The following is a 27663-nucleotide window of genomic DNA, read 5'->3' as shown; positions in this document are numbered from 1 at the left end:
AGTGTAAAAACTACTGTTTGCCAGCAGTGGTATGCAAATATTCTGCAGCATTGTGATGACACAGACACAGTATATATAAGCATTTTATCTAAGCATGCAACTGTCAAAGGGACAACCAGTGATGGGCACAGCTGCATACAGGAGTTAGCCAGATTAGAAAAAGTTGTCAGAGAGGCAACACAAATATAAGAGATTGCAATCAGGAATACACAATAAAGAATATTGGAGAACAGAATTATAACATGAAGTCTAGAGGAACCTTATGTCCCTGGGGAAGGAGGGACAGCAGCATAAAACCATCAGGGCCTGGCAAGGAAAACTAGAGAATGAAGATGAGCCCAGAGCCATTCAGCCTTCTCTTGTCAAAGAGGTCTCAGGCCTAGACAACACTGGTCTTCAGATGATGAAGATTAGTATGATTACGGCTGTTAGGGAAATGAGTGATCCTACTGAGGAGATGGTGTTTCATAGTGTGTAGGCGTCTGGGTAGTCTGAGTATCGTCGTGGCATGCCGGCTAGACCTAGGAAGTGTTGGGGGAAGAAAGTTAAGTTTACACCCACAAATATTACACCGAAATGTGTTTTGGCTCATGTTGAGTGGAGTGTGTAGCCGGTGAATAGGGGGAATCAGTGGGTGAAGCCTGCCAGGATTGCAAATACTGCTCCTATAGACAGGACGTAGTGGAAGTGGGCTACTACGTAGTAAGTGTCATGTAGGGCGATGTCTAGTGAGGAGTTTGCTAGGACGATTCCTGTTAGTCCTCCGATGGTGAATAGGAAGATGAAGCCTAGGGCTCATAGTATAGGTGGGTCTCATTTGATTGTGCCTCCATGAAGTGTAGCTAGTCAGCTGAATACTTTGGTGCCGGCTGGAATGGCAATGGCTGGCACTGCAGCTGAGGGCTACCAGGGACTGCAGCTATCAGTTATCTGCATAGCCCAGCAACACGAGGCAGCCTGGTAGATCTGTGAAGGTCAGCACAGACACCTCCCTTTGATCACCCACAGACAAGTCAGACAAAGGAGCTCATTTTCCTGCCTTACTGAGGGCCAGAACCTCCTCAGAGCGTTCTTACTGCTATCACAGCCTGCCAAGCTGCTCCCACTGAGTGCTCTATGAATCCAAACAGCCGTCATAAATACAGGGGATGCAAGTGGAGTGCATGCAAAAAACTTCCATCAGCTACTGTCAAAACCAGGGCATACATAAAGTTAAGGCCGACTGAGCAGGTATCTCATCCTCATTCCTCAGAAGTTCAGATTTCACTGAAATGGACACGCTGGTAAGGCCTGGGATATTAATTCAGGCTGGTGTTAGAATTTGCCAGGTGTATGACTGCAACAAAAACAAAGTCGTGATTCTTCAGGGGAAGATTGTGCTGCAGAGAATGAGCATGAAAGACAGCTTTGATCATATGGAAAATACCAGCATAGATACCACAAATACCCTTCTCAGACTAATGTACCAAAGAAATTCAATTTAAAAGAAGGCATTATCAAAAGTATCCTAGCATTAAAAAAAAAAACCTAAGAAAATTTAAAAGTTGAAATACAGGAAGTCAGATAAAGATTGCAAAATATTTAAACAGTGCACATAAAAGCTTTTTCATGGGTAATTCTAATTGAAATGAGTCATGGCCCTGAATCAGTACATATAGAAGCAACTCATTTCAAGGGGTGTTAAGCTACTCCATTACTACTGAAAACTATCAGTCCTTTTTCTATAAATGATGTTGGGAGATTTCAACAAATGTGACAGTATATAGTTGAAAAGAAAAACCACCAACTATTGCTTTTGGATGCTTTAAACACAGGCCTAGCCAAAGTATTTTATAGATCAAAACTTCCTTCACAGTTCTCATTCTAAGTATCAAGATAGCTATCTCTAATTTTACAAAAAAAAAAAAAAAATCTTTGGACTTGCCAAAAAAAAGAACTCTAAGTTTGGAAAATGTTTATAAGGGCAGATGTTGATGTCTGGAACAACCTTTGAGTCCTTGATGTAGTAAAAGTCACTGAGTAATTTTAGTGTTTCTCTCCTCTGCTCAGAATGAATCACTCCTAATGTGTCAGAAAAAAACAGAACATAACAGACCTTTTCTAAAAATAAATAGGTTCTTTTTAAGGGCCAAAGACATCTGCAGGTTAAGTCTGGAGAACTATACAGTTTGCCATTAATCTGTGAATCTGTAATTAAATCTCAGGTTAGCGGCATGCGACTAACAGATGCTTTTTGTTGGCAGTTTAACAACTTGACACATTTTATATGCATAACACCAATGCACTATATACAATGGAAATGCCAAGACACAAATTAGCTCTTTTGTAAAGGCCAGTTTAGAAAACAAAACCAAATATTCCAGCTTAAAATTGCTGCCTGGTCTTCTAGCTTTTCTTTTTCTTCCTGGAGTGAATTTGAAAGGGGAAAAAAAGAAAGCACACTGTAAAATGTAATTTTCTCTCAGTAAACTTCATCCTGGATTTTTCAAAGTTTAAATAAAGTCTCAATGGACTTGAAGAAGCATCTACATTAAGTTTTCAACATAATAGTCAAGGCGAAATGGGAGAAACTGGAAACATTACTGAAAGAAATATTTGCTGCTTACCAAGTGCATTTTAAATATGAACAGATTAAACAACTTGACTTCTACCTGAAGTTAAGATTCAAAGGTAAGCATCTAAAGAAAATGTAGTAGATTTGTGTTCAGTCTAAAAGAAAACAAAACCCAGCCAGTAACTACAAAAAATTTTCTGACATCACTACGTCTATTATTCCAAATTGTCAATAACATTTAAGTCAAGCAACTCACTTGATCTATTGCTCTATTTGCGAGCAATGTATTTGTACTTTCAGAACTTTCCAAAATAAAAATAAATGCAGGAAGAAATCCCAGTCAATATTTGATGGACCCTCTAATTTTTCAGCAGTAATGGGGAGAAGTCCAACTAACAAATGTTTGAATGTCGGTAGCCAGCAGATAAATGGCAAATGGTTCTACGTACTCTGTTCCCTCCTTCCCTCTCCCCTAAAACCAAAATAAAGTAAAATATCCATGAAGTATAGGAGAAGTGGTATGTAATCCTCTGAGGGGAAAAAGCAAAAAGGTATGAACTGTTAGAATTTGGCACTGAGTGAACATATTGAAGACTATGTATACATCTACAAGTAAAAACTCCCATTTGCAAAGCCAGGTATAAGAATTTTTATCGCTATTCAAGAAATACTTTTGCTCTTTTCAACTTCAAATGGGGAGAAAGAAAATAAATTTTGTAACCACCCTCATGGAGCTTAGCAATTCTGATCTGTAATTTTGTTTATAGCTCTGAACTATTTTCAATCAGACACACTCAAGCAACCACAACCTGTACTGCACTACTGAGTCTTTAGTCAGCTCCAAAAGAGTCCTGAAAGGCCTTTGCTGAAGCAATGTAGGGAGACACATTTTAGTGCATGGAGGAGCTGATGGAAACCAAGTCTTTCCCCAGTTTTTACTACACAAGGGAAATAAAGATAGTGAATGCCACTAAGAAAAACAGGCAACAAACTCATGACTCAAAAGCACAACTAAATAGAAGTAGATTGCTTGCAGGTCATGCAGGCTGACATAGGGCAGGGCAGGGCAGAGAGGACAGAGTTCAATTTCCAGCAGAAGAAAGAACTGACAAAGAGCTCAGAAAGAACTGGCCAAAATCACAAAGGGCTGCTGGAGTGGATGTTTTCATGTTTTTTGAGATTTAGCTCTCTTTCTGGAAACAGCAAATGTGTATTTTAATAAACCCACAAGTTCTTACTGTAAGCATCCCAAAATATTCTTTAGGCAAACTCAATGTCCTTGGGAAATACAGCCTTGCTGCCAGGACAAGGGCAGGTGGACCACGTAACATCAGCCCTCAGTACTGATCCATGGCAGGAGCTGTACGTGCTGGAATGGAGCCACAATTAGGACACTGCTGACCCTCCAGAATCAGACAGGCTTTAGTGCTGAGATCACAACAACCTCCATTTGACAGAGCACTCAGGGCAGGGAGCTCAGCCAGGACTATGAGAGCAAGTAACTAAGTGTAAAATACGTGAAAAAAACTGTCTCCACCTATGGCAGAAATAGAATCTGATCTGAATGGCCATCAATCTGGTAGACTTGGAATATTCACAGTAGGAACACAGCTATCTCTCTACTCACATACATATTTTTTTAAGTCCTTTCAATGTTTCTTTGGTAGTAGTACAGAAGCAGTGTAATCTTTGTTCAGTGCTGAGCACGACAGGATAAGAAACACCTTATTGCATGCAACTGTACTTTCATTATGGAGCCAAAAACATCAGAAGATAACTTTTTAATAAAGAAATTTTTAAGGCTTTATAATTTATAATTCCTGGGGGTACACACTGTGACAAAAAGAACATTTTTCTTACCTATCATACACATTGAGTAGCCAGTTAAGACACATGTCTACACAGAGAGGAACATTCACCATATCTTTGTGTTTCTCTTCCAGTCCACTGTAGATGGTAGTGAGACAGCTGATCACATCTTGGACACCAATCAGCTGATCATTTTGACTCAACTTGTGCTGTTTGAAAACTTCACTTGTCGTGTTCAGGTCCAACAGGTCCACTAATAATAGATTTAAAAAAAAATAATAGGATTAAAAAAAGTGTGAATACACATTGACAATTATTGTTTAAGTGCAAATTGTAGCAAACACTGCAAACAATTAGCCCAGTGACTTTCATTTAGTAATTTTTAGTGACAAACCATTCTCTGTGACAAGTCAACAGCATTCGAGCACTATTTATTTAAAAAAAACAGAATAAAAACATTATAATGGCACTGCACAGCGCAGAACAACAAAATAGCTGCTAAAGTAGTCTGTGTAATTAGAGGATCCTAACTTTGGATGCACACACATAGAATTCATGAGGCTTACAGGATTCTTCATATTTACCATAAAGCAGAATCCTACAAAAGGACTATCACTTTTGATCAAATGTAAAGCAAAGCAAATTCTTAGGCAAGAATTCTTTCTTAAAGCCCTGACTAACTGAATAGCAGTTGCTAAATTAGGGCTTAAAAGAAAGCAGGGAGATTATTTATTGTATTTTCCAGAACACTAAATGCTATGCTTTCTTGAAAAATATTTTTATCTCCTTTATTACAGAATTCTTTCTATAAGCAGTTGGTGATGCAATGGATATTGTACAGGGGAAAAAGGGTTTTGCTCTCAAAACCATTTAAATGTGATTGTGAAAATCTGAGGTTTGCATGGTGAAAAGAAAAGGCCATCAATGAGCTCTTCTACCTCCTTTTGCAAAAGAAAGTGGAAAAGATGAAATGTAACTGGTATAATCCTCAGTGACTTTTTTTTTCGCAAGCAAGGACTTAAAAATATAATTGCAATGTATTAGTATGCTTGCTACAATATATATAACATGCAGCTGGAGTATATTAAAAGCTCATACTGAGCTGTTTGTGAAGAGTCAGTAACACATTTGCACTATAAATGTCATCTCTCAAATGAAAAAAAATCCATTTTGACAATCTCTAGCATGTTGTGAACTGCTCTTCACCAATCATCACAATGAATCATAGAATCAGAAAATTATTTTTGTTGGAAGAGACCTTAAAGATTTTCTTTTCTCGTTCCAACCTAGAAACTTGCCATGGCAGGAACCTCCCACTAGACCAAGTTGCTCAAAGCCCCATCCAGCCCGGCTTTGAACACTACCAGGGATGGAGCATCCACAACTTCTCTGGGAAACCTGTGCCAGTGTCTCACCATCCTCACAGTAAATAACTTCTCCCTAATACCTAATCTAAATGTCTCCTCCTCTACTTTAGAACTGTTTCTCCTTGTCCTATCACAATCTGTCCTTTTAAAAAAGTTACTCTCCCTATTTTTTTTAAGCCTCCCTTAGGTACTGAAAGGCTGCCCTAAGGTCTCCCTGGAGCCTTCTCTTCTCCAGAATGAACAACCTCAGCTCTCTGAGCCATTCCTCATAGGAGAGATGCTCCATCACCCTCATTGCTTGCCTCTTGACCTGCTCCAACAGGTCTACATCTTTCCTGTGCTGAGCACCCCAGATCTGGATGCATTATCCCAGGTGAGGTCTCAAAAGAGCAGAGGGGAGGAATAACAGTGTTAAATAAGGAGCCCAGATTTGCATCCTGTATTGGATAATTCTATCTGGCTGGAAAGCAAGTACAACAGAAAAAGAAGCAAGAGCAAAAAAACATTAACCACTATGAGAAACTCTGTCAAGAACTCAGGGATCATCTACCAAAAGAAGGGTGCATTTCCAACCCCTTGTCCCCTATCTACCCTTCCTCACATCTTTGCAAAGTGAGAAACAGTACCTCACAGCCCTTGCCTTTCCTCCCCTGCACTAAAATCAGTACATTCCGTTCTCACCTCACAGGATCGGATTTGCAGGGGCTTACATTTGTTTGTTTTTAATTTTCTTTCTTGTTTGTTTGGGGACATTTTAAGCCCTTCTCTTGGGCTTGCAAACAAATGCCAGCCATGTATTTATCAAAGAGGCAGACTGGTAATTGCAGCAAAATGCCTTGCCCCTAGTTTGACCTGAGGTAGCCGAAGTGTTTGGCAATACACTCACTGCAGCATAATCTTCTACAATAGTTATAAAGGATGTGATACACTGCAAAAAGCTCACAAGCATATCTAAAGCCAACATGAACCCAAAACCAGTTCACAGTGTAATCCTGACTACTTTTTGAGATGTGGAGGGAAGCCAAGTGAGGGTAAACTGCTGTCCCCATGACATACATGCTGAATTTAGGACATGGCCACTTATCACACTTCCCCTTCATGACTTCAAAACCCTAATAACAAAGAAAACCCTGAAAAATTAATGCAATCAGTTTGCTGGTTTTGTTTTGATATTAGCTTTTATTTTGAGTTGTAGGAGTTCTTTGTTTGTTTGTCCGGAGTTTTTATGTTTACTGGTTATTTTGCAATCTGTTTCTGTAAGGTACTTAATGGCTGACTAAAAGCAGGTAATTAGCTGCATAAAACAGACTGACAGCACACAGAACCTGCCCTTTTTAAAGCTTCTGAAAATTCAGAAAGCTTTGGAAGCCAGGAAGTCATAGCCTTTTTCTTTGGCTTAACATTAGCATCCTTGCACTGAAAAGAAGCAATTCAACAGACACTAAGCCTGCTAACTTCACATCTTGATCTGCTGGCATTAAGATCTCTCACTCACATTTCTGCCTGAGCATTTCAGAAGGACCTGGGAGAGGTACTGCCAGTATTTTTGTATTAAAAAACACAGCAAGTCTGATGCTATACTAATACAAATTAAGCTAAACTTACACTTTTGGATGGCACTATCCATGCAGAACAACCAGAGTAAATTACTTCCATTCCTGCTTACTTCAGCACTTACCTGGCTGAATGAAATTTGGGACAAGCAGTTACACTGTCATGATATTTCTGGCAAGATGCCTACACAGGTTTCAGTGCATTTCTGCAGTATCATTCTGCATCTGCTTAAACATGCTGAATAACCAATCCTGCTTTTAACCAACCCATGAGCACAAGGCCCATTTTTTCCCCTTCTCTTTTTCCCAAAGAAAGAGAGAAATCATATCATTCAGCACTGTTAAAGCAGGTGAGAGTGACTGACTCATGAGCAAGTAACTACACCCAGCTGCTAATGGCAAATTTGAGGCTACTGTAACTCCATGGAAAATAGCAGGGCACTACTGTGGAGTTTTTTATTAAAAAGACCTTGCAAATGATAGCAGTTGCAGCAAAGAGACTGCACTCTTCCCTCAAAGAGCAATGTGCTCACAGGTCTCTTAGTCCCTGATGTCTAAATGTTCCATTTTTCCCCTTGTGTGGTTGATAGTCCTATTAACATTCTTAAATTTTGAATCACCTAGAGGAACTCAGCTACAGAATTCTGAATATACATGGTGATTTTGTTCCCTTTTTGTCTTTCAGTACTGTATTTCAGTATGTGGGGCATTATAATTTCTTGAAAATGAGCTAAAGAATGCTGCACAAGAATAAAATATCATCAGGACATGGTGCTACACCGTTGCCCAATACATCTGCAACACACAATACTCTCTCTGGCCCTATTCTTCTGCTACAGTGGGAAAGCACTCTCCCTACATCTGCCCCACATAATCTGAGCCAAGAAAGGCTAAGAATTTGTTATTTCAAACTTGCAGCCTTTCTTACATTCCTGCAAAATACATACACATATATATGAAAAGGTACATCTCTGCAGGAATCTACCTGCCAAAAAACAAAACAAGAAGAAACCCGACACTAATTTCTATTTTAAAAGGAGAATGAGGAAAATGGGAGTAACCTCCCTAGAGCCGAGATTTTTTGACATTTACCAAGAAGAGATAGGGCATCAACAAAGGTTTCTAAAGTTTTCTCAAATGAACATTCTAAAGTGCAATTGGCCCTGAATCTGCTTGTGAAGCACTTACACTGCAAAGTCAAAATCTATCAGGTGCAAGTGGAACTGTGCATCCAGCTCCAGCTGTGCTCTTGGGAGTTCCCACCAAAAACACCTTTGACATTATACACACACCATGCCTGTGACATCAATTTGTCACATTTTACAGTGATCTCCATTTTTGGTGATTTGTTTTGATGTTTCTTTGCCTTAGCACATAAGCTTTTCTGAAGCATTCTGCATCTAAACACTTTCAAAATACATCTGCAATTAATGTTATAGGAAATAGAGTGGAAGACTAAACTAACTCAGACCCGAAAATGAATGGCAGTGGCACAGAAGATTACTCTTTCCCCAACTAAAAATAAAATCAATTCTTTATCAAGTACACGTGTATAACAAAGATTTTTTTGGCTGTTGTCTCTTCCCACAAAGCACAGAGTTGGAGTAAAGGCAGATTGGACCTGTAGAGATGAAAGTTTTACTCCTAGCTCTTTCAAAGTGGAGTACTGTCTTTACTTCTTATTATTTCCTCCCTTCCAAATCCCTCCCCTGAAACTGGAGACAATAGGAGGGTACTTCTGAAATCTGCGAATGAGGAGAGCTAGCCCTGGCTGTTACTACAGAAATTTATATATTCTGAAGTAACAGCAAAAGCAGAAAGTATGTCCCTCTTCAAAGTTTAGTTTTATTATTATTAGAAATAATAAAAGTGAAGCTTGATCTACACAGGTCACTAGAAAAGCTGTATGTCTGTCAGAGATAGGCAACATGAAAAGCACCTGTCATATGCAGTCTGTTTTTTCCCACTCTTCCCTGAGGAGCAGCTCACACAAGGAGAATTTTACTCTGCTTTCTGATCTCTTGCTTTGCTTTTTGTTTTTAGATACATGTTGATGAATACTTTACACCCTGCACACTGACAAGCAAAAAGCTCATAATGTTCTTTGGCCTTGCTGGGAGATGAAGCTGTAGTCCTTGGTGGGACCACATCTTATGAACAACTGGCGATAGGTACTGATAAGAGCCTGTGCTGTGCACAGACCCAGTCTGGCTTTCTGGAGTAGCTAGCTACCATCACAGCTTCATTCAGTAAGATGTATACCTGAAGGCCAGCTAAGATCAGACTGCTGTCTTCTACATTGGAAAGAAAAGTAACCATCTGGAGGGTGGGAAGAGATTCCTCTTTGTGTAACTACTTTACAGCTTGCACCCCCCTAGGAGGACTTTGCATTTTTTGTGTTCCTACTGTGCCTGCAGCACTGTGCACCCTCCAGGGCTGAAAAGTCCTTCCATGCCAAGGACTCCTAATTTGTAAAGAGGAAATGTTGGTAATATCATACATCTTTCTACTATCTGTTGCCAAGACGTTTCAAAAGGTCCAAAATCTGCAACCTTTATCACATTCACATACCACATCTCCTTCCAAAATTGTCCAGTTTCCTTTTGATTTTTTCTACTTCACCTTGTTTTTTTTTTTTTTCTGTTGGGTGTGTGTTCATATGTATTACATTTTCCATCGTTTTTAAAATTCAGTTTACTTTACACAGGAGACTCAACAAGAGCACAGATCCCCAGTGTGGTAATTTCTGTGTGACTTGGAGAAGTCCCAAGTCCAGAGGCCAGGACAAGATCTCCTGATCTATCACTTCTGAGGCTGCTAAACTGTGAGTGTACATGATAATCATGCAACATGCTGCTGAATTAAATCATAGTTGTGATATAATAGGAAATACTTTTTAAATACTTAGCAACATAAATAAATTTATAAGTAAGCAAATTTACCTGTAGAACAAAATTTGAGATAAAAGTGATGCTTAGTGAGTTTACCATTTCAACTTACCCGCTGCACCTCTTTTTTATTAATTTATTTTGTTTATTTGCGATAACGACACCTACTGTTGGCAATTCTTGCCATTTTGTTGGTTGACACTGGGTCAAGGATAACTCTGGTCCATGCTTAATGATGTTAGACTGAAGCTGACCCTCCCTTCCCCAAGTACGGTAGAGAAACCACTTCCCCCAAGGCCGCACTCACAGCACAGTGCTTTCTGCAGTCTGCGGATTTTGATGGCCGTGCGGTAGGCGGAGAAGCGCACGTTGTTCAAATCAGCTGAAACAGCAGAACAGAAACATGAGCGGCCCTAAAAGTACAGCCCATAACTTTCTTTTACATATAAATATTCATATTTTGGAAGAAGTTTGATATCCCTCCTCTTCTCTGCAATGAATTAATAGGATATATCAGAACAAATTATAAAACCTGACAAGTTGGGACCTCAGTCCAATTCACCTTCAGGGAAAGCCTCCTGGCTCTGACAGTCCAGGACCTTAAAGAGAGTGGCCCTCCAGAAATGCCAACACTATCTTGGCACACGCAAAACAAACAAACAAACAAACACACACACATACATATACATACAGGAGAGTTTCACATAAATATTATGCACTGGTACACAGTTCCCAGAAAATTGCTCAAATACAGCAAGTTTCTCAAATAATTTACAACTCCATCAGATAATATACAGGAAACAGAGGGCAGCAAATGTCAGTAACAGAAAAAATGGCTTAAGCTCTAATTTATGTGCCATGACTTTGCAAAGTGTGCCTTAAAAGGGACAGTCTCATAGCTGTAAGCTCTGTTTTAAAAAGCAATTGGTACAGTAACATTTTTTCCCTCACTTAACAGTATTTTTTACCCTTCTTCTCCTTAGAATGGGAGATTTCACAGTAAATGTTGATGCTGTCAGGACATGTTGAACTAGCTGTACTATAATACAGTTTAGCTTTTACTGAAAAGGTAGCTGTTTTATTTTATTACCAAAATTAGTTCTTTGCAGACCACAGCCCTGGTTTAAACATGCAAAGAGCCTGTATCATTGGACAATTCGTTGTGAGGTTAAAAGAATAAATCCAAGGTACTGCATTAAAGCATACAGTCAGAGTACATGGCTCAGAATTAATATTGCCAAAATGCAATGCAATGACCAAGGCAGTAGGTTTGGGCAAAGTCTGCCTCATGACAAAGTGGGAAATGCTGTTACACTCAGGTCATGAGAACTCAAACACAGTCAGTATCCAAGTGCAGCTTTTATTCATGGAATAAAAATCACAATGTTTTAATGAATGTACTCACCTAAGGACTGGAAGAGATCAGTCATTTTAGGATGATCCCAACAAGTCGTCTGTGTCTCATGACTACAAAGGAAAAAAGTAATTAAAGTTTCAGGAAACACACATATGCACTTACGAAGAATAAAATCTTAAAGATATTCTGATTTTCTGCATTTAAGTGGCAAGAAATCCCCTCAGCTCTAATTAAAATGCATGATCTGTACCACCCAGCTCCTTGATTTTATAATCACATAGCTATTCAGCCAACAGCCCACCCATATTTAACAATATTTACTTTTGATTCCAACTGTGATGGTAAGAGCTGGACTCGGACCCTACAGCTAAGAGGTACACTAAAATAAGGTAAAAGTACAAAATTTACTGTGCTGTAAAATTGCAAATATAGTTGTAAAAACAATTTAGAAATAAAAATATTGAGAATTTATTTGAATCTTCATTGTATATCTGAGCATAGGTATCAGAACACAGACAATGATGTTAACCTTTACCAGTAACATTTATTTAACATGTAACATGATCATTTAGGTTGGAAAGGACCTTTAAGATCACAGAGTCCAATGGGAAACCTGATCACCATTCACACAATCAATAACTACCTTGATTTAAGGGAGATGCTCTACACTGCTGTTCACAGAACAGAGATTCAATAGGCAGCATCCCTTAATCTACTGATTAGTGTTGCTGTTTCAATTTATCAGGGTTTCAAGTAGGCAGCCATACGGGCCAAAACATGTATTATGTCAGGTCCACTGAAATCTCCAATTCCCTTCTACAAGCCACACTTTACTTGTATTTATCAATATTAACTGCTGGAATGATTGCACATTCTTGTCTCAGAAAGTATTTACATTTGAACTAGATTTGCAAGGTAAGTAACCAGAGAAGTCATGTTAAAAAGATCATAGGATTCCCTTTAAAAATTAATGAAAACAAAATTATGCTATGCTAGCAAATGTAACAGTAATGCTCAGAGAACACTAAGTATTTCACCTTTGTTTCTATTTAAAAATTGTTAATATACCCTTTCTTTTTCCTGCACAGAGGGATACTTGGTTGTAAATAATGACTTTAAAAAGGCCACTTTGGTATTAAACATAGTGAATTGTATCATCGTTTGCTACATATAAATGGCTGTACCTCAGTGAATGCACAATAATTTATCATCAACATTTTTTTTAATCAAGAAACCAACCAAGAATGAACCATTTCATGCTAGGTGGTACAAAAAAATTGTATAGGAAGTCCTTACTCCAAAGAACTGCACAGCCAGGACACATACCATAAGGGAAGGCAAGCTCCTAACAAAGTGCTGAGGGCCCTTTTGTGTATGCATTAGCCTCAAACATACACCAGTGGAAAGTGCTTGAAATGGGTCTCTGCACATGGACATGATCCTCATTTTCCAATCCTTTCCAGCTTTGAGACCAGCCTAGGTATTCAGAGACAGCTTCTCCCCATCAGGCTTCACACTCTGCCATGGATCTCATCTGTCTATCTGGCACCATCTTAACTTGGGGAGGGGTTTTTCATGGAAGTTCATACGCAAAGTATGTATTTCCTAATAATACAATAAGAAAAAATCTTTTTCCTCTGTGATTACTCCCTAGTTGCTGACTGAACATGACTACATTTAAAATAGAGAGATTCAAACAATAATCAAGACTTCTATCAGACTTTGACTCAAAAATACTATAGCCAACTCCACTGAATTCAAAAGAAAATACTTAAATACATCTTTACATCTGAATACATCTTCCTGAATAGAAGCTTTTATTTTATTTCATGCTAATATCTTTATCACATGAATTCCTATCATGTTTCAAATTTCCAATAAGGTGGTCAAGGCTCTGGTAATGCTAAACTCTAAAGCTAATGCATGCCAGTAAATCAGTGGGTTTGCACTTTTTAGAAAGACAGTTCTAAAACAGTACCATGCTTATCTTTGTCCAGAAAAGTAATTTCAAAAACAAGTTGATTGACAATCCTTTTCCTGTAAAAGGTACACCAATAAAAACCAATCATGAAGCTAGCAACAAGAAATAATATATTTGGATTTTATGCTTTGCCATGGTAAAGGCTGGTGACTGTCCAGCATTCTCACCCTGGTGTCAAAAGACTACAGTATAGCAGAAAAAAGAACATATACAACTTCAGAAAATACTGAAGTAAACAGAAACAGGAAATACACTTTCATACTGCTCAACTTATTTAATAATCTCAAAACTACCCTGGAAGCTGCCAAATATCTGCATTATCATGTTAACAGGATGCCATAAATATGTTGCCCATTTAGAATTGTTGACTAAATCCACTGCAACTGCCCATAGAAATGAATACAATATGTGATCAATTTAATAAAGCTTGTTTTAAAGACTCAACTTTAACTCAAATTCCCTAAGAAGCCACTTTTAAAAGTCAAGCCCCAGAACAAAACAAAAAACTCCAAAACAACTGGTGATTTTACTGTCAACATTCTAAGTGAAAAGGATTTCTTAGGATATTCTGAGAAAAATAAAGCCTTAACTAAAACACCTTCGATATTTTATGTTAAAAGTAAAGGTAGGTGGCAGTACTGTGACAGAAGCTGTAAATACATGTATACTCAGAAATACATTTCCCTCTATTTTAAATGCTGAAATACCAATGCAAACACTGCATGTAAACTACATGCAATTTAGGGGAGACAAATCCTGTTTACTGCCTTAGAAACTATGATGGCAAAACCAGCCATGATCATAGGGACTTTGCTGAATTGCAGCCATTATTTCCCAGGTCCCTGTTTGCTGGCATTAAACATATGGTTTCATGAACAAATATATTTCTGACTAGTGGGATGCTGTGAAAATACTCCTGAGAGCTGCAGCAGAAATGCAAAGTTTATTTAGCTAAGTCCAGAGACCTTTTCTCTTTTTCCTTTCTTTTTTTCTTTTAAAATTATTAAAAATACAGAAGAAAAAATACTTAAGTGCTTGGATAAATCCTTGCCTTTTTTTTTTTTATTCTCCCTCTGGAAATATACTTCATTACGCATTTGCAATACTTAATTAGGATGTGGGTACAGTTAATTGCAATTTAGATTCTGGCTTGTAAGTAATTTATAAACCCATATGCAATGAATAAGAGCTGATTTTACAAATCAAACCTTATCCTTAAAATCAAGTTTCCAAGAATTAAGAGCAAACAACAGTTTCATTATTGAAATCGTATACTTTAAACGAGTTTTAGTACAGTTTTATCTGAAAGACTAAAATCACTTTAATAGTGAAAACATGCCATAAAAAATATGCTTTTTGTTTTCTATTTTGTGTTTACTAAACATGAAGTGGAAAAAGTGAACGGGATATCAAAAACTTCTGCATCCTGCACTGTAATAGTGTTTCTCCATTTGATGCAGTAAATATCTGAACAGCTAATTTTTTTCTTTACAGAAAAACACAGAACATGAAATTTATGCCTAATAAAATAATGACCATAAATTATTTTTCTATTTTATTTGCAAAAGAAATTTGTGCCAGACTGCATGAAGACCAATGGACTTTTAAAACTTGTCACTCAGTTTCGTTCTGTGCCACACAGAATTTGTGAGAAAGGAAGCCAAGTGAACATCATCTGGTGCAACTGAAAAAAGCCAAGAGAGAATCCTTTCCAATTCCTTAAAGTCAGTACTACCTGACAGCTGCTAAGTGACTACAGAGTCACTTGCCAGCCCAATCCCAAAACACCCAGCAGGAAACCCGTGGTAACAGCCGAGCACTTCTGTACAAGGAATCCACAGAGAAGAGCAATGGGCTCCAAGTGAATGAATCACCAGCTCAACAGTCTGTTCAGGTCAAGGGACGCAACAGCTTCACTGTCACAGGCACTGCTGCCACCACCACCAAATATATTCCATGGGTAGATTTCTTTTAGGCACCAAAGCCAGACTTCTCTGGACAGAGCCACGGAAAAAAACCCATGATTGTAAATTTAACAAGAGCAATAAAAAACTCATCTCACTGAACTTCCAAAAATATTCAAACCAAGCATTTAACCAAGAACAGAGAAACCTGCAGAGTGTTCTCTCTCTGTTACGGCTACCATGGTACTTCTGTCCCAGGTCACAGTGATGACTGTGCAAGGAGCACCTTCTCTTGTAAGCACCCTGCTAATGTCAAGAACTACTCGTGGAGTGAGGTGATATTAACTTTGATTGAAGGTGAACAACAGTTGGGTCCATCATTCACCTCACTTCCAGATGGCACCAAAAAAAAAGAATTTTTCAAGGTGTACAGGAGCCCAAGGTACAAGATTTCATTCTGTTCAGTGGGTGGCATAAGGAGGGATTTTGCCTGTTACAGAAGCTCTGAGCTGCCCTACAGAGCTTAACACAAGGGGCACGAACATATTACATCTTTCCTCATGGTTTAGTCAGGGAAGAATTAAAAGCATTTCACTGACAAGAGATTTTTTTTTGTTGCTCCTATCAAAAGTATGAGTTATTCAGAGCAAGAGTCTTCTAAATCTCTTCCTATGCAAACTTATGGACTCAATATGAGTCACACAGCAAAACATGCATCCATGAATATATTACCTGACAAACCAGTGCATTTTAAAAAGTATAAATGCATTTGTGTAAATTTCACTAACAAAAAAACATGATAACCATAAAATACTCCAAACTACAAGCCACCCACATATTAATGAAGTGCTCTAAAGCTTACATGACAAACATTTGCCCTTACAATTTATTTCTTATCCATTATGTTTACTGGAAGCTTTCTAATTATAATTGGAAAAGATAATCCATTTTAAACCACTTCCTGATTGTAAATAAAAAGCTGACAAACAGTTAGCATGTAATTTAATTTATGCTCTAGAAAGAAAAGAACATTCCTATTGAAATTAATGGATTAAGTTCAACATCTCCAGGTGTTTCACGATGCTCATGGAGTTGTGAAAAAAAAAAATGTTCTTTTTGTACAAGAAAGAAAACTAGAAACAGGTTGTGGGTATTTTTTATCATTTCTTATCATAGACAAGACCTCTGTTGATAATCACTGGCAAACACCACAAGAAACAGCACTCTGGCATGATGTTAAGTACCTTTCTATTCCTGTAGTCATTTGCACAAAATATTACCCAAAATCAGAATCTTTACTGATCACTAATGAACCAACAGCACTCAGAACTCTGACTTTGCTACCCTTGCCAAATTTCAAATGGCATAACATCCCCAATTTATGTCAAGGTGTTTTGGCTAGATACTGCATATTTTCATTTGTTTCTTCTTTTTTGAAAGCCCATTAGAAAATACTGTTTTGTGGTGAAAAGAGTAGGCATAATGCATCACAAGGGTATTGCACCTTGGAGGTTGGTAGAACCATTTATATGCAGATATTTTGAAATCACTCCAGAGAAATGTGCTACTGCATTTCTTTAATTGAAAATGAAGATGAGCACAGGAACTGGTAATTGAAGAAACTCTCAGACCTTCAAACTTGTATTACCTCTTTCTGTAAATTAGATTTTTTTTCCCTTCTAAGGGAAATACCTAATACTTATAAGAATGAGATTATGGATATAATTATAATAAGAAAAATAATTTTTTTTCTCTGCTCCTTTACTTCTCCCCCTCTTCCTCATACAGGCATAAACCAAACATCACCAAAGACTTTCTGAAGACTCTTAAAAAATGGAGAAGCAGAAAACATTTTACTCCTGTCCCCATAAAGCTAAACAAAATATAGGAGGTGATAAAATAGGATTTCTAAGATGCTGGTGATGCCAGCCACTTTGCAGGATTACAGAAAAGGCAAGGCAACTATGGCGCTTGATATCAATCAATTTAATGGTTGCAACAAGAAATTGCTCTCCCTATGTAATGCCCTGCATGAGATTAAACTCACTGCAACCTCTTCTGTATTGCCCTTTTGTTTCTTCTGCACAGCACAAATATTTAATAATTTATGGCATTGAAAGGTACATGGCCAAAGAACACTTAAATTGTAGTTAAAAACAGTGAGAAATGCTAGGGTAATTATGCTTTCTGCATATTTGTCATGTTTCCCCTCAGAGATGTTTAAGGATCACAGTGTTTAATTTATTATTCTATTTATTTTTAGAACATTTTTTATTGAAATGCCATGTAATATAGGCTGGGTTTTTTTTTTTTTAAATTTACTGTTACAAAGGTAAAGGATGTCTTATTTGTATGCATTATATGCAAATAATTATAAATGAACAACAACAGAAATTTTTCCCTATTAAATCTCAAATCTTTACCAACCAACCTATGAAAAATGTATTCAATGGCAAGTTTGCCAAACCTTTTGTCCAAACCTGTCACTTTTATTACATAAAGTGCACTGGTAAATATTGTGCCTTCTGTGTTGCATTCCCTTCCATATGCTTATTGGTTCAATTGAAAAAGTATGAAAGACTATGCTTTTTTTTTGCAGCAGCAGCATCAAGATTTTACAGATTAAGGTTTTCATTGAATTTTACTGGGTCTACAGACTACAGAAATACAAAATATTCTCTAATTGGTATTAAGGAAAAAACCAAATAGGAGGCAAAATAATTACATTAAAATCAGATCAACAGAAGCAGCAACATTTCACAAATCTGGCTTAGACAGTAAGACAATTCAAGAGAAGAAAAGTGACAGGGTAGATCATGTGTGTAAGTTCAGTTCAAATATCCACCATAGCCCAGGAAACACTGTGAAAAGCCTGGGCCAAATGAATTACAAATCCTTCTTCCAGCTAAGCAAAATAGTTGATTCTTTCCAAAACACCCCAAACTGCCTCTGTCTGAACTTATAGGGCAGAGGAGGTTGTACACTGTTTTTTTGACTGCTCCTATGACTCATTACCTGATTAAATACAAACCCAGAAAGGGCAGAAGTGAAAACCATTAGCAAATGGGGTGGGGAGAAGAAACTAGACTCCAAAGTCACCACACCAAAGACCTTCCACTGAGCCACTTCTCTCTACCCGTGTAAATGCAAGCTACCTCTGGTGTCAGGAACCAAACAAAGTGTTTCTTACCTGAAAATACAACATCTTGTATCATTTTGACACCCTCCTTACAGATTAATTGCTACCTAAAGTACTTTCTCCTGCCTTCTCAGGTGCAGTTCTCTAATATTTTTAAACTACATCCTGTGTGCAATAAAACTGCAGACTGCAGTTGGTTCTTGTTTCTTCTTTTTCCCAAATACTCAACACAGGTACTACATCATCATCATCTGCAGCTATGTGACTTTCTGAATATTTAACATTTCTCATTCAAGGACACAGACAAAAAGCTATCAAAATGAAGTAGAGATATAAATTCATGGTTGCCTAAAAAAAGTGTTCGTATTCAGAATTTAAGTAACCTGATTTCGATTAGCATTTATTTCCCTTTCAAAATTAATTTTTAAAACTTCTCACTTTTCAGCCACCAATCACTGGATCATACTTTTATTATCCTTGTTCTGCTATACCATAAAATGAACAACTGGCATCTTAAATCTTCCCTCTGAACATAGAAATCTTCTTGCAAATACAGTCAGCTGCTCTCAAATGATAAAGTTTTTGAGACTTATTGCAGCTGCTCCTTCTACTCATGCTGTGGTTTACACCAAAGGCAACTCATTGAAAGGTGTTAGTATAATTAAAAAAAAAAAAAAGAAAATTAAATCAGTTGCTCCCTTTTTCCTAGCTTTTCTTTTTATATAAAAAAATCATTAAATCTTATTGACTGTTCTCTTGAATTGTCTTACTCCATGTAATCATTCCAAAGTAGTAAGTTTTTCATGTCAGTATTGTTTTTCTCTCTTCTTTAAACTGTGTCTGAAATTAAGCAACAGACAAAGATTTAAAAGGGTATTTAAACCCAAGAGTACTCTCCAGCCTCACCATAACAAAACAAATGAAGTTCAGAATCAGTCGTTTTCTCCTTTATCTTCCCCAATTCTCTGATTTATCTAGATACTGCTGAAAACAATGATGTTTAGATCAGTAAGAACTAAAAAATCTAGGAAACAGCCAAGGCAGTCTGCTTTCCAGGCTGAGAAGCTAAAGAAACCCTCAAGGTTTTTTTTAAAAAGCAAATCCTACTAGTTACATGTACCAAGAATCCTTTTCAAGAATCAAGACGTTGCTTTAGCAGCACATATGATGTCTAAAGTAGGGAAGGATTACTAGAAAAGTCTCATTTGAGATGCAATAGTAAATTCTGTTGACTCCATTAAAGCCATCCTGAAAATAAAACAGTGGTCTCTACCTCTATAAAGACCTCAACCCTCAAAGAACTTGCCCCATACTTTTGCATCCCTACCAAACTTCCTGTGAAAGATCATTAACAACAATTTCTAAGAGATGCTGGGTTTTGTTTCTGAGTCCCAGCTGGTTTCATTCCTCAATCAAGCTCTAGGGCCACCAGCTCACTACTATGGGGCCAAGGCCTGCATTCCCAGGGAATACTTTGCCACCAACTGGTGTGCTTGAAGGATTGTACCTAGTGCACATAATGGAAAGGTTTTCTTCACAACCAATAATGAAAAAAAAAAAAAAAAGATTTCTCAAAAACTGAACTGTTGCTGAGGTAGGGTAAGAGAGAGCCTCAGAAACTCAGAAGAATGTATTAGGTAGGAATAAAAAAAGATATACGTATGAAATATTCAAGTTTAGAATCTTTGCTTTGCTCAGCACAGATCAGAAGGTATATCTTGATTTGTTCCATCTGTTCCTATCTCTGATCCCCAACTCTGAATGAACTGGTGAGCTCCACAGAACCCTCTGAGGCCAAATCACGCCCCAACTCCAGCTACTGACTCTGATTAGGTACAACAGGAACATAAATCTTTCAGTGTCCTTTAAGGACATACCCACAAGAAAAAACAAGAGGTTTAGGATAGTTTTCCTCTCGCCTTTCTGTAGTTTGCCACTTCATCATTTTCCTTTAATTGCTGCTGCAGGTGTGATCATTTTAGCAGCAGTTCTGACTGAGTCTGAGCAGACAATGTGCCTCCACATCCAACTTCTGCCCTCTTCTTCCACTGGGAGGGAGCCAGGAACCTCTTCCCTATTGTGTCACAGTTTTTGCTGCCTCTTGCAAAATTTTGAGCAGAAGCAGAAATGCTTTTATAGAGAATTCAAGGATGTTCATAGCAGGTTTTTGCTTTTTCTGGTTACTTACTCAGATCCTTTAAAGAAATTAATCTTCAGATGACAGTTTTAAAACAACTGTCACATCTCAAGAATGCTAACAGGTTTGATTGACAGATTTATTGCTACATGCTTTTCAAAGCTCTCAAGTACTTGTAAATTGCTTGAAGCACAAAATGTGGCTCTCAGAGTTATGAGCTATATGCAATAGTAAAATATACTCATGTTCTTTTAAAATGAACTATCTTCAGGTCCATTTCACGATCATCCTACAGACTTAAAAACCCTACTCTTTTCCCAAACCCTAACTGATAATACTTTAAACACAGATTTCCTTCAGCCTAAAATGCACTACTCTGTTCTCACTTATACACTGTACCTTCTTAAAATTTCATTTACCTTTCAAGCAAAGACCTATCCTCCTCTCAAAGCTGCAATATTTGACCTTAAAAGTACAGGCAAACAAAATAAACACTGGTAGAGTAAAAAAATCAGTTAGGGATTGCTCTTTGTAGAGCACATCAAGATATCCACACCTCTCCAACTTAGGTATTCCTTATTATTTTCAAAATAAATATCTCAATCATTCCTCTTGATAATCGAGGCATTTGTAAAATTTTTGTAAATATTTATGTCTGAGTAAAATTTACCTTAATATCAATTACTATAAAAACAACCTAAAGAAGATGACAAAAGAACAGTCAAGGCATGACTATTTACAAAGCAATTTTGCACAAAATTATGAATGGGCTCAATAGATATTAGTCACCACTGGCCTGCTCTAAGTTAAGAACTTTGTGACTTTAAATACATTATTTATTCTGTTTTTTCCCCCTCTACAGTTTATACTCTGAATGAGCCACACACAGAAGAACAAGTCCAGTTTGAACACTGACAGTGTATTACACTGGAGTTGCCTCTGTTGCTTCTTATATGAGGGAGGCTTTTAATTAGGGTTTGTCAGAAACTTGTTTTTATGTATTTCTAAATTATGCAGCACACAAAGCAATAAACATTACTTTACAATATAGGCAGAATAACACTACATAGAGAAAATCTCAATAGCATTTCTAGCAACTAATTAATACCTGTGTTTTTCTGCTAGGTTATGGTGATAGGACTTTGTTATACTTAGGAAAAATAGAATCAAGGCAAACTTACTTGATATAATAGGGTACTTTGTTATGTGAAACAGATCTCTGCCATGGAAACTGCACTGAGGCTGAGGAAATAAAGAAAAGGTTGTTATTACAATGCACCTGCCATGCTAAAAAAAAAATCTTTTATTTATTTTACGAGTAATATGGTTATAATAAATTAAATGGAAACAATTATTATTTCCCAGAATACTTTCAGTAATTAGAAAAGCAGCAGAAGAAAATGATGGCAATCTATCATGATGATTACAGGCATCTATTTGATGCCATGCTGGAAATAAAACAAATGTGATGATTCTACTTCAAAGAAGGATTATAAATTCTGAGAAAGCAAATTACCCATTTAGCCAAACTGCAGACACTTGTTTTCCTACCTCTGTAGGATTATTATCAGTTTATACTTTTAAAACAAATAATTCCACTAGTATAAATGGTGCTCTGCAACAGAACATGAAGAAGAAATAGCAACCTTGTTTTTATTAGTTACAACTCCTAGTTCCCATTTGCAACTCAAATTAATATTGATTAACATTGTATGGCCAAAAAAACCCACAAAACTTGTCTTAGTACTCCTTGACAAGGAACTGCAATCTTTGTAGAATTTATGCAAATCAGGCATCAGTCACAATACCAGGAAGGTTTCTGCACACTGAGTTGAAAAATGCATGAAGTCATACATGACACTGCAACTCTGCTGACCTAAAGATCCCAAGTGATAAAAGGTAAAAAGTGTTCAGGCCAACAGGACTGTTGGTGCTCAACTTAAAAATAGCTATTTACTGAAGAGCCATAGGTACACATTTCAGAAATTCCTGACTAGTGCCTGGGTAATTAGAGTTCCAGCATGAAAAAAACTCCTTGCACAAGATTCCCTGTGGAAGCAGAGACTGAAAAAACAGGCAGGAACAAGCGATGACCACAATGAGATGAATTTACACTGCACATACACGGCAGCCACACAGCGCCTGCTCTCGGGTCCTGAGAGCCCCCACTTAGAGCTTGGGTAAAATGAGACACAGCTTTGATCCACACTGCATCTCCAGTAATTAAACTCTCAATTAATGTAATTTTCTGCAAGCTTGGCCCACTTTAGGATTCATCCCCCTCCGGGAAAAAAAAAAAAAAAACACTTGAAAGTAACTCTCTCCTCTTCCCTAAAGACCCCTCTAAACTGCAGTGAAGCCTTACAAGCCGTACAAGTCCCACAGGCTGTTGCAGCTACACAGAGATAGGTCTTGCCCTGCTACCAGAGGGCTGGTGCCCAAGGGTTTCATGGCTGCCACCTCTTCCTAAACCACACAAAATACCATGGTTTGTAATTTAAGAAATATTCATGTACTGAAAGGCAGATTAACTGGGAATAATATATGGGAAGTTACAGGACTAAAGTAAACCACTTTCTTTACTGGAAAAATCTTTATTTGAAGAAGGTAACATATGCAATGAAGACATAGGTAAGGAAAAATCATAGTAAAGGTTAAATGCTCAAACAGATGTAGCTTGCTAAAAAAATAATCCTTAGGCCTTCATAAATCTGAGAAAAAAAAAAAAGTAAAATCAACCTCATGGGTGAAAGTGGCCATCAGCTTTCAAGTTTCATTCTCTAGTGCTGCAATTTGGCACCTATGGTGGGGCTCCTGTTCTAGTTCATTATGTCAGCTAAGTAAGAATTTGCTTAACTACAATTTATTTGCTATGACAGATATAGATATTTTGCACTGACATAAATATGAACTAAACAATGTAATCAATTAAAGTACTAATTATTATGGAACAAGTCATATTCTATTTATTTGGGAACAACCTTTGCAAAACGTTGCCAGCTCTCTGCTGTAACAAAGTCTGGAAAATGAGATTACCATTCTCTCTTAAAAATCACTGATGAAAACTGAGCATAGTAGTTCTCAATTTGGCATTCACTAGCAGGCCTGCAGATATTAGTATCACTGAGAGGTGCTTTGAGCAGGCCACTGGAGACATAAGCTATTTGTTAGCAAACATGTGGAGCTAGTGCTCTGTGGACGTTCATGGATTTGTCTTAGAAAGCATACAAGAAACCTAACAGAGAGTAGTGGATTGTCAGCCTGGAAAATAAAATTATTACAGAAAAATCAAGTTACTATTTCTAAAGGCAGGAGGCATCAAAAAGCAATCTTTTTGCAAGGAATAATGGATTATAAGGTTTCTTCACCTTTATCTGTGTTAGGGATGCATAAAATTTACTGATCAGTAACTAACTTGAAAAGTGCTTACCTTCCATCTCAAAAGCACTGAAAAACAAATCAACCAAATTCTGCCTCCCAATGATGGAGGGGGACAAATAGCTCAGCAAAAAGAGGGATTGTAGATTGCAGTGGCCTACTAATACAGCTTTATCTCAGACTCCTAACACAGAACATTTTATGAAGGGCTAATATATTGTTTGGTAGTCTTCAAAAACACTTTGAAGCCCTTTCATAGAGATGGTCTGCATGAATCCATGCAATCGGTGTTCCAAGAAGTCAAAGAGTAGTATCAAATGCTGCACTGTGTTGATTTAGTACAGAAACATTTCTAGCCGCTGCACAGATTAAATCACTGGACTAACAGGGCTGGAACCAAGGCCCTGGATAATCTCATCTAGGCTTCCTTTCCCATAGAAAGTTGGCCTACATGATCTTTTGAGGTCAGTCCCTTTGAAACAGGGCTACTCCATCATTCTAGGAACCTGATGAACAGGCAGAAATAGGTGTCTTGCTAGTAAAAATTCCTGGCTCAATGATAACTGGGATCTAGTCAGTTGAAAATGGTGTGATGGCAAGTTATGGTTCCTTCTTAGTATTTGGAGGAAGAGTAACAGGTAAGTGGGGTAAACTGAAAATAGCTGCTGTCAGATAAGCACAGATAAAAACCTGCCCTCTAATTCAGAAGTGCAACTTTGGAAATAAAGATTTGCAGAAGACATACATATATAATCAATCTCAGACTGAGGAGTGTGAGATTGTTCTATTCAGACTACTACTCTGTTTGTTCCTCACAGCTAGAAGTCACTTATTGCTGCTAAAAAGGTTTGAAATTTTTGATTTAGAATACACAGTCTTTCAACCTGCCAGTATAAAGCCTTCAACTTTCCAGATTTAATTTTTTTTCTATTATTTTACTTCTGAATTTACTGTCCCTTACTCACATTTACCAGACACTATATAAAGTTGTAGATGTAAGTTCTTTAACTCTGTCTTACTAAATCTCAAGAAAATGTTTGGTTGTTGTTTTTTTTTTGTGTTTGGTGGATTTTTTAAGACGCATTAGTTGCAGTTGGTGTGGGGAAAGAGGTTGTTTTTAACAAATGGTTTAAATGAATAACTACATATTATTTGTTTTTCCAAAACTGTGTTACTTAGCTGTAATTCTTTGTGGTATCTACCAACATGGAAACCATCCTGGAAACTTCCCCCTGTTTACTTTGGTACGTAACAACCTGAATGTCCCCTTAAGCCTGAAGAATATTCCCTGAACACGGCTGAGGAATGCTGATAAGGCACTGCATAGTCTCTGTGGACATAATTCTATGAATGTTTTAACCAGCAACAAAGCCAGTTCACCACTCAGACTTGTGAACAAGGTGTTTTATTGTGGCATGTTGTAAGCCAATTCAAGGAAAGGATCCAGGCCAAGACAAACAAAATCAGCAAACCTTTCCTGGCAAGTTTTGCATGTGGACTCTTCCACCGAGTCTCCCTCAACTAGAATAAAGAGAGCTAGATTCTGAGAAACAACCTCTACATTGCTTCCTAATCTGTTTTATTTACACAGACTAGACTGACTAGTCTTACAAACAGTTCATCTGGCATTCTTCAGCAGTGCCAAAGGTAACACTCAATCTGTAATCTTTTTAACAAGGTATTATATAGATGTACTGATCAGGTTACAAGTTTGAGACTACAAGAGCTACAAAACCACTGTGGCAACGGTATGCAATATTTCTAATGGGGCCTTAAAAAAGAAATAAATCCTATACTTTTAAAGTTGTTTGTTTGTTCTGTCAATTTTAAAAAAGGATGAAATGGCTCCAGGAATTGCTGGTTTGCATAACAGCTGTAATATTTTATATACACTCTGTTTGGTTTACTAAAAAACAACTGTCAATTCAAAATAAGAACATGGTTGTAAAATAAGTCAAGAAAAAAAAATCAAGATTTATTTAGTGATTTAAATTATATTAGCTATACAATGACATACACTACTTCAAAATCTCTGGGAAATATCTGCTCATTTTTATGTTGACTTTCAACTCCTGCAATGTTATCTTTTTTTATAGAAGCTCTCAGTTAAAAACTGGAGAGGTGATTGGGTTAAAATTCTGTCTCATTAGCTCTGATGATGGCAGGTAGGCTGGAATCAGGAAACCAACATGGACCTCGATATCACAACCCGTCTAGGCATAACAACTATATCAACTCAGCTTTTGCCCTCTTAGTAGATGTGAGATTATAGGCTTATGCCTCTGAAGTGTTTATTAAAAAGATGCAAGGATAGGTCCTGAGGAAGGAATGCATGTTTGCTTTTCCCAGCCCTTTACTCGAAATTCCAGGAATGTATGACACAGAGCCTTTAAAGAAAAAGAAAAACACAGGGAGCTCTTCCTTTGTGTCATCACAGCAAGTGTGGAAGCAAAAGAAAACAGAAGAAAGAGCTGGCAAAGGATGAAAAGATGTGGTCACAAATGCACAAAGATTCTGGAACAGTCACTGGTCAGACACTGCAGCAGAGAACAAAGAATAAAGCAATGAGGGCACACTCATCTCAGAAAGACAGAGTGGGAAGCACACTAGTCAAAATACCAACGGAGTTATGAAGATGAAACACCCCTACAAAAACAAGGAGATAGATAATATCGTGGAAGAGAAACTTCCTCAAGCCATAGGGAGCAAAGATGGAGTAAAGATCAGTCAGTGTTTGAGAAAGCCATCATATCTTACATGCATCTATTAATTCGAGGAACTTACTGGAAAGAAAATGCTGTGATGCAGGTCCAAAATCTCGGTGTGCCTCCTGTAACTGTTTAAGGCGATCCTCTACAGACACCTACACATAAACATATGCACTCAAAATCTACATTGCAACAACAAGGTCATGATAAGAAAATCACTTGTTTACATTTCTTCTAGTGAAATCAATTTGTGTGTCACAGCAATTATTTGACATCCACTTATTTAAGGCAACATATTTTTCTTTCATCTGCTTAATGAGAATCATTTTTCTATCTTTCAGCGTTCTGAGAGCTGTAGATCAATAACAACAGTAGTTTCATGGTGACTACAGCCAACTGCTGAAATTTCTGACCTCCTCCCAACCCTTCTGTTGTCCAAATTCCCATAGTTAGCAGGTCTCAGTTTGATTGCATTGATCTCATGCTGCCTTTCCAGCACAGAACCATTTTGGAAGACAGTGTTTCACCAGATAACACGATGCCCCTCAGTCTAATTGAAAGTGCAGTAGCAGTACTTTGGTTGCTTGGTTAAATAAATTTGAGAGGACACACACAATACTCCCCCACAAAAAAAAAACAAAACAAAACAAAAAACCAAAAAAAAACCCCAACCCAAAACAGACAAACAAAATAAGAAAAGAAACACCACTACCAAATTATATTAAGAAAGCAAAAGTCTGATATGACACAATAGCAGCTTTGACTCTCAGGAGTGACTCATTCAAAACTACTGGCCAACAAACTGGTGCCCAGGTTTTGAAAATTCATTCCCACCACCCTCACTAGAGATGTGATAAGTATTTCCTAAAAAAAAGGACACAAAAAAGG

General features: G+C 37.5%; 1 protein-coding gene across 6 annotated transcripts in view; it reads right to left on the bottom strand.

Annotated features, from left to right (window-relative positions):
- UTRN (utrophin) overlaps positions 1–27663 on the bottom strand; it is a 341485-nt gene that overhangs the window by 48224 nt on the left and 265598 nt on the right. For all 6 annotated transcript variants that reach the window (XM_064708388.1, XM_064708386.1, XM_064708389.1 and 3 more), the window contains 5 exons: positions 26852–26930; positions 21871–21931; positions 11577–11638; positions 10479–10553; positions 4415–4616 (listed from right to left, as the gene is read on the bottom strand). In XM_064708388.1, the coding sequence (XP_064564458.1) occupies positions 4415–4616; positions 10479–10553; positions 11577–11638; positions 21871–21931; positions 26852–26930 (479 nt within the window). The remainder of the gene's footprint in view (positions 1–4414; positions 4617–10478; positions 10554–11576; positions 11639–21870; positions 21932–26851; positions 26931–27663) is intronic.

The sequence above is a fragment of the Zonotrichia leucophrys genome, chromosome 3, assembly GCF_028769735.1.
Source record: "Zonotrichia leucophrys gambelii isolate GWCS_2022_RI chromosome 3, RI_Zleu_2.0, whole genome shotgun sequence".
NCBI classification, from domain to species: domain Eukaryota; kingdom Metazoa; phylum Chordata; class Aves; order Passeriformes; family Passerellidae; genus Zonotrichia; species Zonotrichia leucophrys.
This window is presented reverse-complemented; position numbering and strand designations above follow the sequence as displayed.